Source organism: Seriola lalandi, unplaced genomic scaffold (assembly GCF_002814215.2).
Source record: "Seriola lalandi dorsalis isolate HSWRI2012SDOR001 ecotype SW California unplaced genomic scaffold, Sedor1 jcf7180002054694, whole genome shotgun sequence".
NCBI classification, from domain to species: domain Eukaryota; kingdom Metazoa; phylum Chordata; class Actinopteri; order Carangiformes; family Carangidae; genus Seriola; species Seriola lalandi.
The window spans coordinates 2,286,816-2,303,149 of NW_019525247.1; the positions used below are offsets into that span (position 1 = coordinate 2,286,816).

The window sequence follows — 16,334 nt, forward strand, 5'->3', positions numbered from 1 at the left end:
AATTAACTGTGGAGTCTGAAGACTTGTTGTCCTAGACAGCATAGAACAGTAAAAGGGCAATTTAAATCAAACAGAGTCATTCTGCAGCAGTGACAGTGTATTGTTTACATGTGCTCACCTTTTTATTCATTGTTTACAGCAACCCACACAGTTTTTGTCATTTGCCAGTTATTCCATTGAACAAAAGTTTCTTACTGACTTCCTTTTGTGGATATCGTATTTGATAAAATACAATGAACTCTCATTAGATTAAACATTAGTTGCCGTCCAGCTCTACCCCAGCAGTAAATTTCTGCTTTTAAAATAATGCATGAGTAATAAAAATCAAATAATGTATTGCAGTATTGCAGTCACAGGGGACAATTTTCTGCATTGAGTACCTATATTTTTTAATATATATATATATATATTCACTTAAAGGTCCATAACCTTAAAGATTTTCTTATGTTTTATTTGAATTGTTGATGCATAAGAAGATTTTTGTGGTTTTAAGAACCAAAAACTATCTCAACATAGTTTTAGTAGTTTGAGTCTGGGACTTACAGGGAACAGAAAAGCAGATCTTTGAGTTGGTGGATGGGAATTTAAAGCTCCATATTTTCCCCTTCTCCTGTGTTTTATTTGAAGTGTTGATCCATAAAAAGATATATTTGTGGTTTTGAGAACCAAAAACCATCTCAGTGTACTTTTACATCTCCTCTCTCAGTCTTCTCTCTGGAGCTCTAGTAGCAACAGGTTGGTGAGCCAATGAGTGCTTCATAATCAAACAACACATTGGCATCTGTATATTATACTAGTACCATTTTCAATGCAGGACTTTTACTTGTACCAGAGTACAGTACCTTTACAGTGTGGTATTAGTAGTTTTACTTTTCCCTTCACCACTGCCTTTGGACAGATCACAAAATGCCACCATATTGTCATTTTACTTAACTGACAAAACTGGTGAACTTGAGGTGAATTATTTGCTTTACTGAGCTATTATGTCCTGGCTTTTTAATATAATGTGCCTCGCTGGATGACAGCATCCTGCCTTGTAACCCTTCCTTTATCAGTCAGAAAATATTCAAAATAATGCAAAATATAGCAGTGAAATGCTGAGTGTTAAGAGAAGGTTGGTGGAACTGCCTGACTCCATTCTCTAAATATACCCTCGAGTCCATCAGTACAGTCCATCAGATGGACCTTTCAGTTTCTGGCTGGAGCTGATCTGCATCACAATGATAGTTATGCAGAGAAATACATGCCTTTGTGATGTTCTCAGCTGTTTAAACTGAACACTCCAAGGCCATTTCAAAAGAAACCTCTTCACCTTACTGCAAGAATGCCACAAGCATTCTCTACAACTCTTCTGATTACCGTCCACTGTTCTCCCACTGGTAAGACCTAAAACTCAAACCCTGAGCACAGCCAATAAAGCATGGCACACCTCCCTGACAATGCAGCGAGAAAGCAGATGGTAAGAGGTACTGTCCCAGTGGACATCCAAAAGTACTGGAAATTATGTTTGTCACTAATTTCTCTCATATGTAATATCAGTGAAAAGAATTCTCTGCAGTGTACTTAATGGCCACATTTGCCACGACCGTATATGACACTGTTTCTGCTTTTTGTCATTGTCAGAATCTTTTGACTGTGAGCAACCCTCTAGAGGATGTATTGCTTAACTGTCATGCCTATGTAAAGGAAGCATGAACGTATGTGGTCAGTGAAGATTACATTGTTTGAAAAGGACATGTCTTCTTTTATACATAAAGGGAGCATAAATAAGCCTTTAAAAGGAGGGGTCACTGCAAATCAAAACAAAGCAGTTCTGAGTGATTACCTTTATCCTATGATGAAACATTTCTATCCTGATGGTCAGGGGACTCCAGGATGACAATGCCCCCATCTAGAGGGTAAGAGGGGTCACTGAATGGTCTGATGAAGATGAAAATGATGTGCATCATATGATATGACCTTCACAGCCACCAGATCTCAATCCAGTTGATCACCTATGGGATATTTCCTCTACCACATGATGGTGAACAGGTGAGGGAATATCTCTTGTAAGAATTGTGCTCAGTAGAGTTCAGAGACTTGGAGAATCAATGTCAAGGTGCATTGAAGCTGTTTTGGTGGCACATGGTGGCCCAAGACCTTACTAAGTGTTGGCTTTCCCTTCTGTTTGTTACCTGTCTGTAGTTTAGAAGCTTTAACAGTAAAGCTTCATAGATAAAAATTGTAAGATGATTATTTATTCTTGCCAGTAAGGATGTCCAACCGACCTTGTGATAAAGAGAGCAATGATGAGTGCCAAATTTATCATTATATAAAAATGTATTGTCAACATAGATATGGACATTGAGATACTGTTTTGGAAGAATAATGTTATTTGTATATAATATAAAGAGACAATTCAGTCAGGACTGATCTGATCAAAGAATAAGCAACAAAATTCTGGTTCTGGTTCAACCATCCATCCATCCATCCATCCATCCATCCATCCATCATTGCCCATAAGTGTGTCCTCCAGAGAACATTGACAGGTTTTACACAGTAAAGGTTCTACATATCTTGGTTTCTAAAAACCAAAATTGAAAGACCTTATCAAACATGCCTGTTCATGATATGTGTTCACACTTCAGATCATACAGATTAACTTCCAACTATCAATATCTGCCTCAAAAATCTATTAAAATATTCATAAAACAAAGTGTTACTGTTGCATTGTAAGAAATCCATCCATCCATCTCTGCCCTGACCTTGAAAAATAATGATTAATCCAGGCTCTGCTCACTCCGGTTCAATATGCATTTGAAGTTTATATGAAAACTATTTCACCTTGTCTGTGAACATTTTGTCAGTTGCAATTTATTTCACAGCGGACATGATACGCACAAAGAGAATCAAATTGCTTTTAGTGAAAGGAGTTGTGCTGGTTATTCTGCTTATCCACACTACATGACCATATGGGCACAGCTGAGCTCTGAGCCATGCTTTGTCAGAAAATAAAATAATTTTTACTTAAGTAATTATACATCCAAGGCTGTTTAACAATATCCCCTAAAACCATCCTGAGTCAATACAAAACACCTTGTTACGCACAAAAGTTGCTGTAAGGACAAATCCACAGAAAATAGCAGTGTATTTTCATACACCACTGCAGCTGCAGTACAATAAATAGTTTTACTGAGGTACTTTCATTACTCCTTTATCCGTATACAGCACATTTCACATTTCCCTCATCACTCTATGCCATTATGAGCAAAACAGAATTTTAGTAATTTTTGCAAATGTTTTGAAAAGGACTAAAAAATTAAATTTCCCATTGACATAAGTATTCATAAGTGCCTAGCACTTTGCTGCAACAAATTGAAAGTGAAATTTAGCTCAAGTTCGTCCCACTTCTCTTCATCATCTATAGCTGTGTCACAATTTGGGGACTGTATCCTGGAGGCGGTCTAGACTGCGAAGGCTGAACCAAAATGAAAGAGTTTGGCCTAAGGAGGATCTTCGCTTAAGCGTGGCTCCTGTTGCCTAGAAACCTTGACAACACGTTTTTCACTAAAACTTAAGGTTTCAAGGCCCTTGGTTTTGACAGTTGTGCTAAACCTAATATCTACATTTCACAGTGTAATCCTCAGGCTCTCTGTCTCTGTTTGCTGCCATATTATTTTCATTACCGGCACACAATGAAACTTGGGATAGGTTGGACCACAAAGGATCCACCTGTTGGAGTTGCCCAGGAAAAGGCAGATGCATTTCTTGGCCACATCTGAAGGAACCTTTGAAAAGGGACAGCATAGTCACACAGCTATAACGCAATCGGTCTTCAAATGCAACCTCTGAAGGATGAGAACCTGAATTGTGACACAGCCTATATAAGGACTCAGAGCTGACAATGCATTTCAGAGCAAAAACCAAGGAACTGCCTGCAGAGCTCAGAGACAGGATTAGGTTGAGGCTCAGATCTACAGAAGGATACAAAAACATTTCTACTGCATTGAAGGTTCCCAAGAGCACAGTGGTCTCCATCATTCTTACATGAAGAAGTCTTGCATAACCAGGACTTTTCTAGAGTTGGACCTGGACTAACTGAGACATCAGGGGGAAAAGAGGAGACCAAGAACCTGATGGTGACTCTGGCTGAGCTCCAGAGATCCTGTATTAATTTATTGAAAAGGAACAATGTACAGCTCAAATATAAATGTCACCATTTGATGCAACGGCAATTATAGCTTCAAGCTAATTCACATCTGTAGTCCATTGGCATGTCAGAGCAAAGAAACAAGGAGCTGATGAAGTCATGTTAGTTTCTACCTGGCCTGTAAGGCCCAGTAATATGATCTTTAATGAACTCTCTCTGTGCTTTGAGTTTCTGCTTCAGTTCCCATAATACTTTTGCACGATTAACAATCTGGAAAGTTTTGAATAACCTCTGGCCTCAATCCACTGGTCTGAGCTTTATGTCAGTGTCCAGATGAAGCCTTCTCCTCAGTGAAAGTTTGTAAAAAAAAGCAGCTAAAGGACTCTGAGACCAGATTCTCTAGTCTGATGAAACCATGAATGAATCGTCTGGTCTCAGTTCTCAGAGTCATGTCTGGGGGACAGGGAGACTGCGCCGTTCAGTTTTCCCTCAGTCCTGACCAAAGTACAAAGACATCCTCAATGAAAACCTTGTCTAGAGCTTAGGACCTCAGACTGGGCCAATGGTTCACACAGCAAAGACAAGACAGGAGTGGCTTCGGAAAACTGAATGTCCTTGAGTGGCCCGGCCAGAGTCCTGACTTGAACCCAATCTCAGGAGAGACCTGAAAATGTCTGTCCACCGTTGGTCCACATGAAAATCCCCGAATGCAGATGTGTAACGGTTGTAGAGACTTACTCAAGAAGACTGGAGGCTGTAATCACTGCCAAAGTTTCTTCAAATAGTAAAGTGTCTGAATCTTTATGTCAATATAATATTTCAGTTCTTCCTTTTTACTTTCCTTTTTACTTTCTGAACAATCCTACACAATGAATAAAATAAGAAAACCTGATCATTTTCTGAACTCTGAAGGCTTTTGCCCAGGAGTGATTTATAATGAGGATAATAGTGGAGTAAGCTTTGATTCTATGATCATCAAAAAATAAAAGGAATACAAAGATCAGTTAGCACTTTATAATGACTCAGTGTTCATCATTTATGAGATTCATCTATGAGGCAGAAGAGATGTTTTGTGTTTAGAAAGATGACTGAGGAGGAACTGTTCAGAACTGAGAGAAGTATGACACAATGTCCTTCATGGTTTCATGCAGTGTTGTTGATATTGGATTTAAATTTTATCGTTCTGTTGATTTGAATGAAGGATTAATATTAACTCACAAACTTTAACTTGTATTTTGGTTTTGGTAATTCAGCCTTTTATTCAAAAGAATGTGGGATTTATCATTATGTTGTTGTGTGTTGATTTTATGTATGTTGAAATAAAGGCATCTGATCTGTACAGAGTTAGACATGAACATTGATATTGAAGATGAAGTTGAAAATAGTTTTGGAACTGCTGCAAACACTGTGTAAACACCCCCTGATGACATAATGTTTGCGCCAATTAATTTTGAAGAGCAATAGAGAATTGGGAAACAGCTGACCCTGCTGTTGTGGTCCAGCCAAAAAAAATATAAAAGCCTTCAGTGTCTCCAGAGGGAGCTCAGGAAAATCTGATAAATATCTTTGAGTGATGTCACCTGAGACAGCGTGGGTAAGGGCTGAAGACAATTTTGAAACTGTCCATCATGAATACGACAACATTATAGCGTTATAGCTAAACTGGTGATGTACTCTTAACTCAACGTGTACTCACTGCCAGAGATCATCATTTACTGGTCAACAGTAAGTGGACCTTGAGTTCTTCTGACTAACAGAGGATCCTTAAAACTACCAACTGTGAACATTTTGTTTTGACACGAGTGAAAATCAGTCTAAAGCAACACTGTGATTGGGAAGAAAAATTAGATGTTAAGCCACAAAAGGTCAACAAAAGCAAGATTTTCAGGGAAGGTTTCTCTCTATATATCTACATTTTATTCATGCAAAGTTTATGTATAACTGTGTCAAGATAACACAGCCACCACATGATGATGATGATGTGATGTGTTGGCAGAGTTAGCTCATACTGTGTTTGTAAAAAATGTGTTTGTAGATAGTAAATTGCTGTTATTTTATCACAGCATCCCTTAAAGAAACTTCATGTCTTAATATCTCAGTTTGTTTTGCAACCAGGAGCAAATTTACATCCGACAGCCCACATTTGGACAACTGTGAATGATTGGACTGGAAAGCATTTACATTCTGCTGGCTCACAGATCTCTATTCTCCCCATGTCTGCTCTGTTCTCATCAAAGCTACTGTCAACAAGCAACATCTGGCTACCTTCCCAGATCAGGACAGAGGGACTGAGGAGTAGTGACGGACGTGTCAGCGCCAAACCAGCCACCATCAGAAAGAAAAATGTTAGATTTTCTTACAACGTCATGAAAAACTTCCTAAGACTCGCATCCGTTTTGATTTAGTGAACAGGCTTTTGAATTAATTCCTACTAAAGCCCCACTGAGCTGTAATTTGATGTCTCTTTTATTGGATCAAATTCATGAATATACTTTTTGGGACACACATCCTGAGGACACGCTGCACCTTTGCCAGGAGAAAGCTTCAATTTGAGCCTTCAATGTGCTCCACATCGAAATCTGTCTGAGTGAATATTTAAGACTTTTAAAACTGCTGCCTAGATCCCTGAAGAGGATCATATCACATCTCAAGAAAATGAAAGAATAATTTTGACAGAGCAAGTCGAACTTTCTGTGTTTGGACTAAACTTTGTCAAAATGTGTTGAGGGCAGATTCAAGGCTCAGCAGCAAATGCTGTGGAATGAGACTTTTATTAACATTAAAATAAACAAACAGCATGCGTCCGTGTCCACAAGTCCAAATCAAGGGGAGCCAGGTGGAGAGTAAACTTTGCTAACTTTAGCTAATATTAGCCAGCATACGCTGCTTGTCATTCCAGACCAACAAACTATTTTTAACATGACTTCATATGTTGTTTGCTGATACTCTGAGGCAGCAGTGCACTGCCGCTGACTCATTTAAAAACTAAATTTAAAAAAACAAAAAGCTGTGACTGAAAAGCTTAGAAAAGTTAGAGGTTAGTTATTCAGTCAGAAGTTAAAATCAGTTGTTTAAATAGTTGTTCACCGATCAGCTGTCACTCTGCAGACAAACGACAGGAGGGGCAGAGCAGCAGAGTGGGTTCAAGACCACAGCTCCCAGTACAGCTGTTCTTTCCACTCTGAATTCTACTCACACACATTCTATCAAATTCACCACTATTTTTTTCACCTCATATAATTTTATAGTATCTAAACTCACACCCAGCCATTAACCACTGAAGTCTACATGGCAATATGACTGTGATCCAGGTTAGTGATGATGTGACTGACCACAAACATGTTTAGGTATATGCACCATGAAAGTATATTATCAACTGAAATGGAGACAATGCACTTCTATTTAAACAGGGTTTGTTCTGGTACAGGAATGTGAATCTGCTGTTCAGTACTTAAATAATCTGAAAGTTGGTGGAAACAATATTTAAATCAGTACAGAAGTAACTTGCAGACTTAGAAAGAATAAAAACACCACGAAATCGAAATAAATGAAAAAAAACACCTTTGTCCCAGGCTTAATTAGGGTTGGTGGATCTGATGATTTCATATTGTGAACAGTCTGACTTTCACATATGATTTACTTTTCAGATGAATCGTACGGATCACGTCATTAAAAGCTGCTAACCGGCCCATCGTTAATGGTTTAACAGCTAACCACAGCTGGTGACAGCAGTCCTAGTTCTGCTCTGCAGCCTCGGACAAACATCTGAGAAAAGCGTTACAGAAAGATATGAATCACAACTTCAAGTCAGGACTTTCAGAATAAAATCAGAACGGAAACAGTGTCCAGACATTTGTGAGTTGGGCCTTTAGCCTTGAGTTGAAGTGACAGGCTTTGTATCCAGGCAGCAATATGCACTACTAGACATGTGATCACATGAGGTCAACTAAATCTGTGGGGAGACGGATCATGGATCATGGATCATGGATTGTGATTGCACCTAAAAAGATTGTCGTATGATCTTTTGGTCAATTGGCTATCCCCAGGCTTAATCAATAAGTGTTGTTGGCATCGTGTTATAGTCTGAGGAAGATTGTGCTGACTAAAATCTTCCCATTTTCCACCATCTTCATGTAACAAAAATTTTCTTTTGAAGTGTGAGATATGTCAGACATTAAATCTAAACAGCAGAGATACTGTTAACAGGCTGCTTTTTATCACACATGACCTGTTGCCTGATACTTGGTACTGGTACTACCTGAATATTTGGCAACAACTAGTTCCATAACATAAGGACTAGTTTATCATTTAGTCATGTATAAGTTATCACATGTTATGACAAGGTGTGAGTTCTGGTACAAGGGAAAATATAAAGTGTGTATTTCTTAATAACTTTGCTGTGGTTGCCATGGAAGGTGATGCATTAATCAAATGTGTGAAATCATATTCATCACATCCACATCAGGAAGAATCTGCCCACAATAAGGATAAAAAAACTGTGAATCTGAACAACATCAGCAAACTCAATCCTCCTGTAATTTGTCTGAGTCAGATCGGAGCAGTGTTGACTGTACCTGACTCCTGAGCAGGTGCTGAGAGCCACCCAGGACTCTGGATGTCCTCTCACATGGCCGTGGTAGAAGCAGTGGTCCTGGAAGAGAAAATAATCCACATCAATACTTGATATTTCATCTGGAGGAAAACCTGTGATAATGTTAATGCAGATGTGCCTCTGGTGCAGCTGACAATCAATCGATCTGCTGGATACACTCAGTGGTGGTAGTGTCCCTAAAGTAGGTCACATGCCCTGTTTCATGACTACAGCCCACTGTATCTGTAACGAGTGTAAGAGATCAATAAACTCATTACAGCACAGTGTTGTTTACATGAAGCCAATCGAACATCTTGACGAGTATTCAACATGAGTTTATCAGAGGAAGTTGCTCAGAGGACGTGATGGATATGTGGAATTAATGCTGGACTGAGTCACAGCTGGAATCCCATCAAATCACCATTTATTCTTTTGTGTTGTTGGGTATGATCACACACATATTTGTATCCAACCTTCTTTGGTTGTGAAACATTACTGTTGAGTTAGTGTAGTGCACTTTGATTAGTCTATTTAGTTTTTGGACACTTGAGTTAGCTTCTAGATTTGTAGCTCATGTAACTACTGTCACTGTTATAACAACAGTGATATTAGTTAAACAAACAAATATCAGGCAAACCAAGAGCATCTCACACTGTTGGCTGGTCTGCAAACAGCAGGGACAGCCATATAATCAAGAATACCTGTGACTGACTGACTGAGTGAACCTAAGTTACTGCCCTATGTGTAAATATAAACTCAACAATTTCTGTTGCCATTTCAGATTAAAAGCCCTCTGTCGTTTCAGTGAACAGAAACTCTTTATTTCTTAACAGGGCTTTTATTGTTGTGCTGCAGTAAGAGTATTGTCTAATCTCCAGTTGCTGGTGTTTCTGTTGTTCACACGCTATTCAGATCTGCTAGTTTCTTGAGCAGTTACTGATGACTTCTCTCCCTCCCTCTCTCCCGCTCTCTCTGCTCGGTGTGTGTCTTATGTCTAGTTATTCCTCTGCCTCCTTTAGTAATAATAATACATGTAATGAAAGTAGTTTGTTTGCTGTAATGGAGGTGAGGCTCAGTGTATTGGAAGTGCTCCTCCTCTTCCCTGCAGTTCCCGAGCAGCTGGGAAACCAGAGCAGCTTGAATTGAATTGAACTTGTACAAACATGGTGGCTGTATCAACTTTGAACACATAGTGGACGTGTAGATGGGATCTGGATGCTGGCTCTAACAAAATGCTCACTTCTCCTGCTGCTGTTGAAAGAGCTCATTTCATGCTCTGACAAGCTGACAGAGACTTTAAAATTTTCTGAAACTGACATGGAGGCAAAATGTAAGACTTGTCTTGACTAGTCATAAATCTTCTAGCTCGTAACAAGAGGTGTAGCCCAAAGCCCCTTGTCGGCATCCATACACAGCCGGTCATGTACCAAGTTTATACCTGGTCTTGTTTACAACTATTGTTGGTGCTGTGGTTCACCAGTTAGATCCATCAAATCATCAAATCCAAATTTTCCTTCACAAGCACATTTCAGTCAGTCTATTGCACCTGTGCTTTTTACACTGGATTATTTTAAATTCTGCAGTTGTCCTGGGATTTTCCACTGCCCTCTATCAACAAGCAAAACCTGCAGTCAACCCAGGAATTATCACTGCCCTGCATGAAAAGAAACGAGCCGCCCCCATCCAGGAATTATCCACTGTTTAACTATCTAAAACTATCTATGACTATTAAGTTTATCCACTTGTCTTCATGGATGTATGTGAGAATACGTTATATTTATAACAACAATAGAGGACTACTGACATTGGAATTTCATAATTATTGCAAATGAGCAATATTTTTTTTTCGATATATGTAACGCTGGGACTTGAACGCAGGGACATGTGACGCAAGGACTTGTAATGCTGGGACACGTCACACATAACACAGACTGTGTGTCCTGGGCTTACAGCTGTTGAAAAGGGATTTATCACTAGAAGGCTTACATTTTGCCTCCATGTCAGTTTCTGAAAATTTTAAAGTCTCCGTCAGCTTGTCAGAGCATGAAATGAGCTCTTTCAACAGCAGCAGGAGACATGAGCACTTTGTTAGAGCCAGCATCCAGATCCCATCTATAGTTCGAATGTGTGTTCAAAGTTGATACATCCACCATGTTTGTACAAGTTAATTCAATTCTTGAGGTGAACACAATTCGTTTGACCATGTTGTGACAACGACATCTGCAGAGCAGTTTCAAAGATAAACTGGGCAATTTCAATATGTGTTTTCACTGAACTGGGGTTTTTATAGACTATCCAGGTTGAGGTGTTCTTGCACTAACCAGTTTATGCCTTTCTGACTTTGTGTCTGATTTCTGTCATTTCATCAGGTATTCCATATATATATACATATATAGAAACCAAGTGACTAAACCGAACAAAATTAATTAATTAAATTTATATATATATGTATATATATATATATATATTTTTTTTTTTTGTCCGGTGTAGTCACTTGGTTTCTCAGTTCACTTCGTCAAAGCAAAGAGGTCCAGACGGCCCTCTCCCCAGCCACTTCCACCAGCTCCTCCGGGAGAATCCCGAGGCGTTCCAAGGCCAGCCGAGAGATATAATCCCTCCAGCGTGTTCTTGGTCGGCCCTGAGGCCTCCTCCCGGTGGGACATGCCCGAAACACCTCCCTGGGGAGGCGTCCAGGAGGCATCCTCACCAGATGCCCGAACCACCTCAACTGGCTCCTCTCGACATGGAGGAGCAGCGGCTCTACTCCGAGGCCCTCCCGGATGACCGAGCTCCTCACCCTTCTCAGTTCACTGTACTTTAATTGTCCCCTACCAGTTTAGCTTCATCCGTTCATCACTGCAAACTTTTTCACTGGTGCATGTTTATTAACAATTACCATTAATAGGATTAAGTAAAGCAGGGAGATATGGTGGCCCTGAGAGCTCAAAGTACTGCGACTAGAAAACACATGCAAACAGACAAAACACAAGTAACTCTGATGCTACAGACGTTCAAGTTAGCTTTTCACAACTCAGTGTTGTTATTCGATATTAGAGCTTCTCTGGTCATAAGTTCAGATGTTTCTCTCGGTTTGATAGTAAGTGTGTCGTATCTTAGCACTGCACAATCTTTCTCAAGTGTCTACGCCTTCCTTTTCGTCTTAATATGGTCAGATTCATCCTCACTGATGTAAATCTGTGTTCCTTTAAGTTCCTGGGTTCTGAGATGGTATCACCTTGTAGCACAGGAGTTTTATATCAAGGATCTCGTCCAGTTGTTTCCATTTTTCCATTTCCAAGTATCATTTTGACTTGACTTTCCATGAGCAAAGTTTTTGTTTCTCTTATGCACTTTCAAATAACTTCAACACAGGATTCAAAATTCTTACTTTTCCATTCCAGCAGCTTCCTGTAAAAGTCCTCAAAACTTGAAGAGTAACCACTGAAACCAGCTTGTCCTTACATTTCTGTTCTTTGGCATGTTAAAACATTCAGTTTCCAGTGCAAAGGAGTCCAATGCCTAGGCCTCAACTCCAAAACATAATTATTCAAAACCTCTTTGTGAATTATATCCACAGCTCTTTACCTTATGAAAGACACATAACTGTTTGACCTGAATAACATGAGTATTTCATTAAAAAATAATTCTTATTTAAGTTTTTTTTTTTTTTTAAATACATGAAAATGCACAAAAAAATGATTCACATATGAAAACAGATGTGATCCCTGGACCAGCAACAGGAAGTGAGGTGAGTTGTAGGTTTGTTGACTACTAGATTGATGTTGTGGTGTGTTGACGACTAGACTAAACACGGTGAATTCCAGATGCAGAGCGACTGCATATGATGTCAATGCTAAGACATGAGTGATGCAGATTGACTGTGGATGATCTGAGCATGAAGACCTGGAAGAGCCAGCTCTGCAAACCCACTGGAAATTCATCAGTGGCTCTGATGTCTCTGTGGTGTGTGATTTCTTTTGGATGAAAGCTGTTCTCAGAGTTGAAATCTGCCAAATTACTCTGGTTAAAGGTAGAGTTTGTGTTGATGTTTTCATTGGGCACTGGTAGCGTAGTGGTGCCTCTATATAGATCTGTGTGATCTATGATATTAAATGGTTTTATTGTTTGGATAACATCCGTATCTGTTGATCTATGTCATGGTGAACGTGGTTAAAGGTTTTGTAAAAGCTCATTTGGGGGAATTTTGAATTGAAGTTTTTGGGTCCACTTGGTTCCATGGAACCAAAAGGAATTCACCTTTGTAGAACATTGGTGCATGTCCTCCCATTGTCTGGAGGTCTCTGAATTCAACTTGCCAAATTTGAACTCTCGAGGACTCAGATTTGGACTGCATAGAAATGTGGCCAAATTCCAAATCAAACAGGTAATCATAAAGATTAGAAGGGAATTAGACTTCATGCCAAACCCAATATCTTTAACCTTTGTGGGATAAAAGCTCACTAAAGTTGGATACCTATGTTGGATACCTCTGAGTACCCGGACCAGTCCCGATAGCTCTAAACTGGGGAGAATCTGGATTAACTAAAGGAATTTGTTGGTTTCTTTGGTACAGAACAAGAAAACCAAAAGGTATCCAAAGACAACATCATTTTGCCACTTAAATTCAATTGACCAAAACCTGGAATTATCACTTTGCAAATGAAGTGTTTCTATAATAAGATACAGAACAGCCACTTCGGTTTGCGGTTTTGTATTCTGATGAAAGGAAGAGAAATATGTTCTGCTACAACCTAAACCACAGAGCAAACCCTCACTTTATTCTATATATGAACAGGACAAGGATCATATAGAATAATGGTGATGGTCACAGATGGCAACAGTTAAGAAAGCTTGAAGTGCAAATTTTAAGTTCTATCCTTTATCTCTACGTTGTAACTAACCTGGTTCAGACTAAGCTAAGGTGTAACAGCCTGTAGAGATATAGCAAGGACATTAAAAGCTGATGTCATGGCCTCTACCTCTGCTTAGCATGCAGAGTCTCTCTCTCTCTCATCCTGTGTGTGTGTGTGAGTGGAGACAGGCGATCTGACCACCAAATGAACCCAGCAGACACAGAAGGGCTATAAATTGCCCTGGGTCATCAAGGTGCCGTAATTGGACAATATGACAAAGTCCTTAAGGATATTATGGGCTACCTTAAGGACCTCTCAGCTAGCATAAATGATATCAGAGACCAGTTACCTACTCAGGCCCGGCTACTCCTCCGACTAATGCTCCGCATAACTTCCGTGAGCCTTTTGTCCCCACACCTGAATACTACGATTGCGATCTGGGTTCCTGCAGTGCTTTTCTTGTCCAGTATTCCCTAGTTTTTGAGCAATAGCCCCAATCATATGCCTCAGAACCTTCCTGAATCTGTTACCTGATCGGCTCACTGAAAGGTGCAGCTCTCACCTGGGCCTCTGCTGTATGGGAGAAACAAACAAATAGAAATCAAGACTGAGCTCCTCGAGTCTCCCCTGGAGGCCAAAGCCTCAATGGTATGCTGTTAGCTCAGGTGGATCGGAAAACTGTCCCTATGACCCTCCTGCTGTCGGAAATCATCATGAGGTAATCAGTTTTCATATTATTGACTCTCCTACCAGAACCTCCTGATCTTCTGTACCAGAAGTTTATCATGACCTGGCTCCTGTCTTTAGTAAGCATCACGCCTTGTCTTTCTCACCTCACTGTCCATATGACTATTCTATTGAACTCAAGCCTGGTGCACCCCTTTCAAGCAGTGGACTCTATAACCTTTCCCAACCTGAGCATGAGGCTATGGCTGTCATCTTCACCAGTGGGTGCAGGTTTTTTCTTTCTGATCAAAAGGATGACACTCTGAGACCTCCACTGCCTGAACATTACCATCAAAAACAAGTACCCATTGCCATTAATTAGCTCTGCTTTTGCCCCTCTCCATGCAGAGCACTTTGAGTACTTAGTAATGCCATTTAGGTTGACTACCTCTGTTTGTTGCAGTTTTCCAGGCTCTGATCAACGATGTCTTATGTGGCATGATCACCTTGTATATGAAAGCCCAGAAATGTGAATGTCATGTATCCACAGTGTGTTCCTTGGATATGTGATTGCAAAGGGGCAAGATGGATCCCGCCAGAGTCACTGCCGTGTCCGAGTGGTCAGCTCCCACCAATCTCAAGTAGCTGCAGTGCTTCCTTGGATTTTCAAATTTCTATAGGAGGTTCATCCGCAATTATAGCCGCCTTGCTGCCCCACTCTGTGCCCTAACTTCCACCTCCAGACCATTCCATTGGACACCTAAGGCTAAGTCAGCCTTTGAGGAGCTGAAATGTTGTGTTGTCTCTGCCCCAAGTACTCATTCAACCAGACCAGCCCTTAAGTTCATTGTGAAGGAGGATGTCTTGGACAGTCTCTCAAAGATCCCCATCCAACAATAAACTCCACCCCTGTGCATTGTTCTCCCATAGACTCTCCTAAGCTGAAAGAAACTACGATTTTGGTAATAGAGAACTTCTTGCAGTGAAACTGGCTCTTGAGGAATGGCGCCACTGGTTAGAGGGCACGGACCAACCCTTCATTGTTTGGACAGATCATACAAACCTTTCATACATTCAGTTAGCCAAAAGGATAAACTCACGCCAGGCAAGGTGGGCTCTGTTTTTTGGAAGGTTTAACTTCACTCTGACTTATCGTCAGGTTCCCAAAACATTAAGCCAGACACCCTCTCACGCCAGTTCACTGCCAAGGAAACTGGTTGTGATCCAGACCCCATCCTCCCGCCCACCTGCGTCATCGCCCCTGTCACTTGGGAAATTGAGTCCATGGTTAAGCAAGCCCAGAGTCAGCAGCCAGACCCAGGTAACAGTCCCCCTTACCGCCTGTTTGTCCCTGACTCTGTTCGCTCCCAGGTTCTTCAGTGGGTTCATTCCACATGTCTCACCTGCCATTCTGGTATAAACCGCACACTCACCTTCCTCCAACAATGATTCTGGTGGCCTACCATGGATGCTGACACCCAGTCATTAATTTCTGCCTGCTCTGTGTGTGTGCTCAGAACAATACATCGACGAAACCCAGATCTGGTCTTCTCTGCCCACTGCTTGTCCCCAGCCATCCTTGTTCCCATATCCTTGGACTTTGTAACTGGTCTCCCACCATCTGAAGGTAAAACTGTCATTCTAACCATCATTTCTTGCTCTGCCTAAACTTCCTTCCACTAGAGAGACTGCGGACCTCTTTGTTGGAACATGTCTTTCACCTGCATGGCATATCATCTAACATTGTGTCTACCTGGGGTAGTTCACCTCCTAAGTTTGGAAGGCTTTTTGCACCGCTCTGGGAGCTACCATCAGCCTCTCTATTTGGGTTACCATCCCCAAACCAATGGCCAAACTGAACGAGCCAATCAGGAAAGGAGGCTCCCATCTGCCATGGGTGGAATATGTACACAACTCCCTGCCCAATGCCTCATCAGGTATGTCCCCCTTCCTCTGTTACCTCGGTTACTAACCTCCCTTATTCCCTGTGCAGGAGGATGACATTGTTGTCCCGTCAGTTCAGACCCGTATGTGCCACTGTCGTAGGACATGGAAACGTGCTCGTTCTGCCCTGCTCCATGCTGCCTCTAGAACT

The 16,334-nt window shown here is 40.8% G+C and overlaps 1 protein-coding gene across 2 annotated transcripts in view; it reads right to left on the bottom strand.

Annotated features, from left to right (window-relative positions):
- adam19a (ADAM metallopeptidase domain 19a) overlaps positions 1-16,334 on the bottom strand; it is a 243,823-nt gene that overhangs the window by 71,265 nt on the left and 156,224 nt on the right. For both annotated transcript variants that reach the window (XR_002761702.2, XM_023423897.2), the window contains exon 5: positions 8,704-8,780. Coding sequence is in view for 1 of the 2 variants with exons in the window: in XM_023423897.2 (XP_023279665.1) it covers positions 8,704-8,780 (77 nt within the window). In the remaining variant the exon portion in view is untranslated. The remainder of the gene's footprint in view (positions 1-8,703; positions 8,781-16,334) is intronic.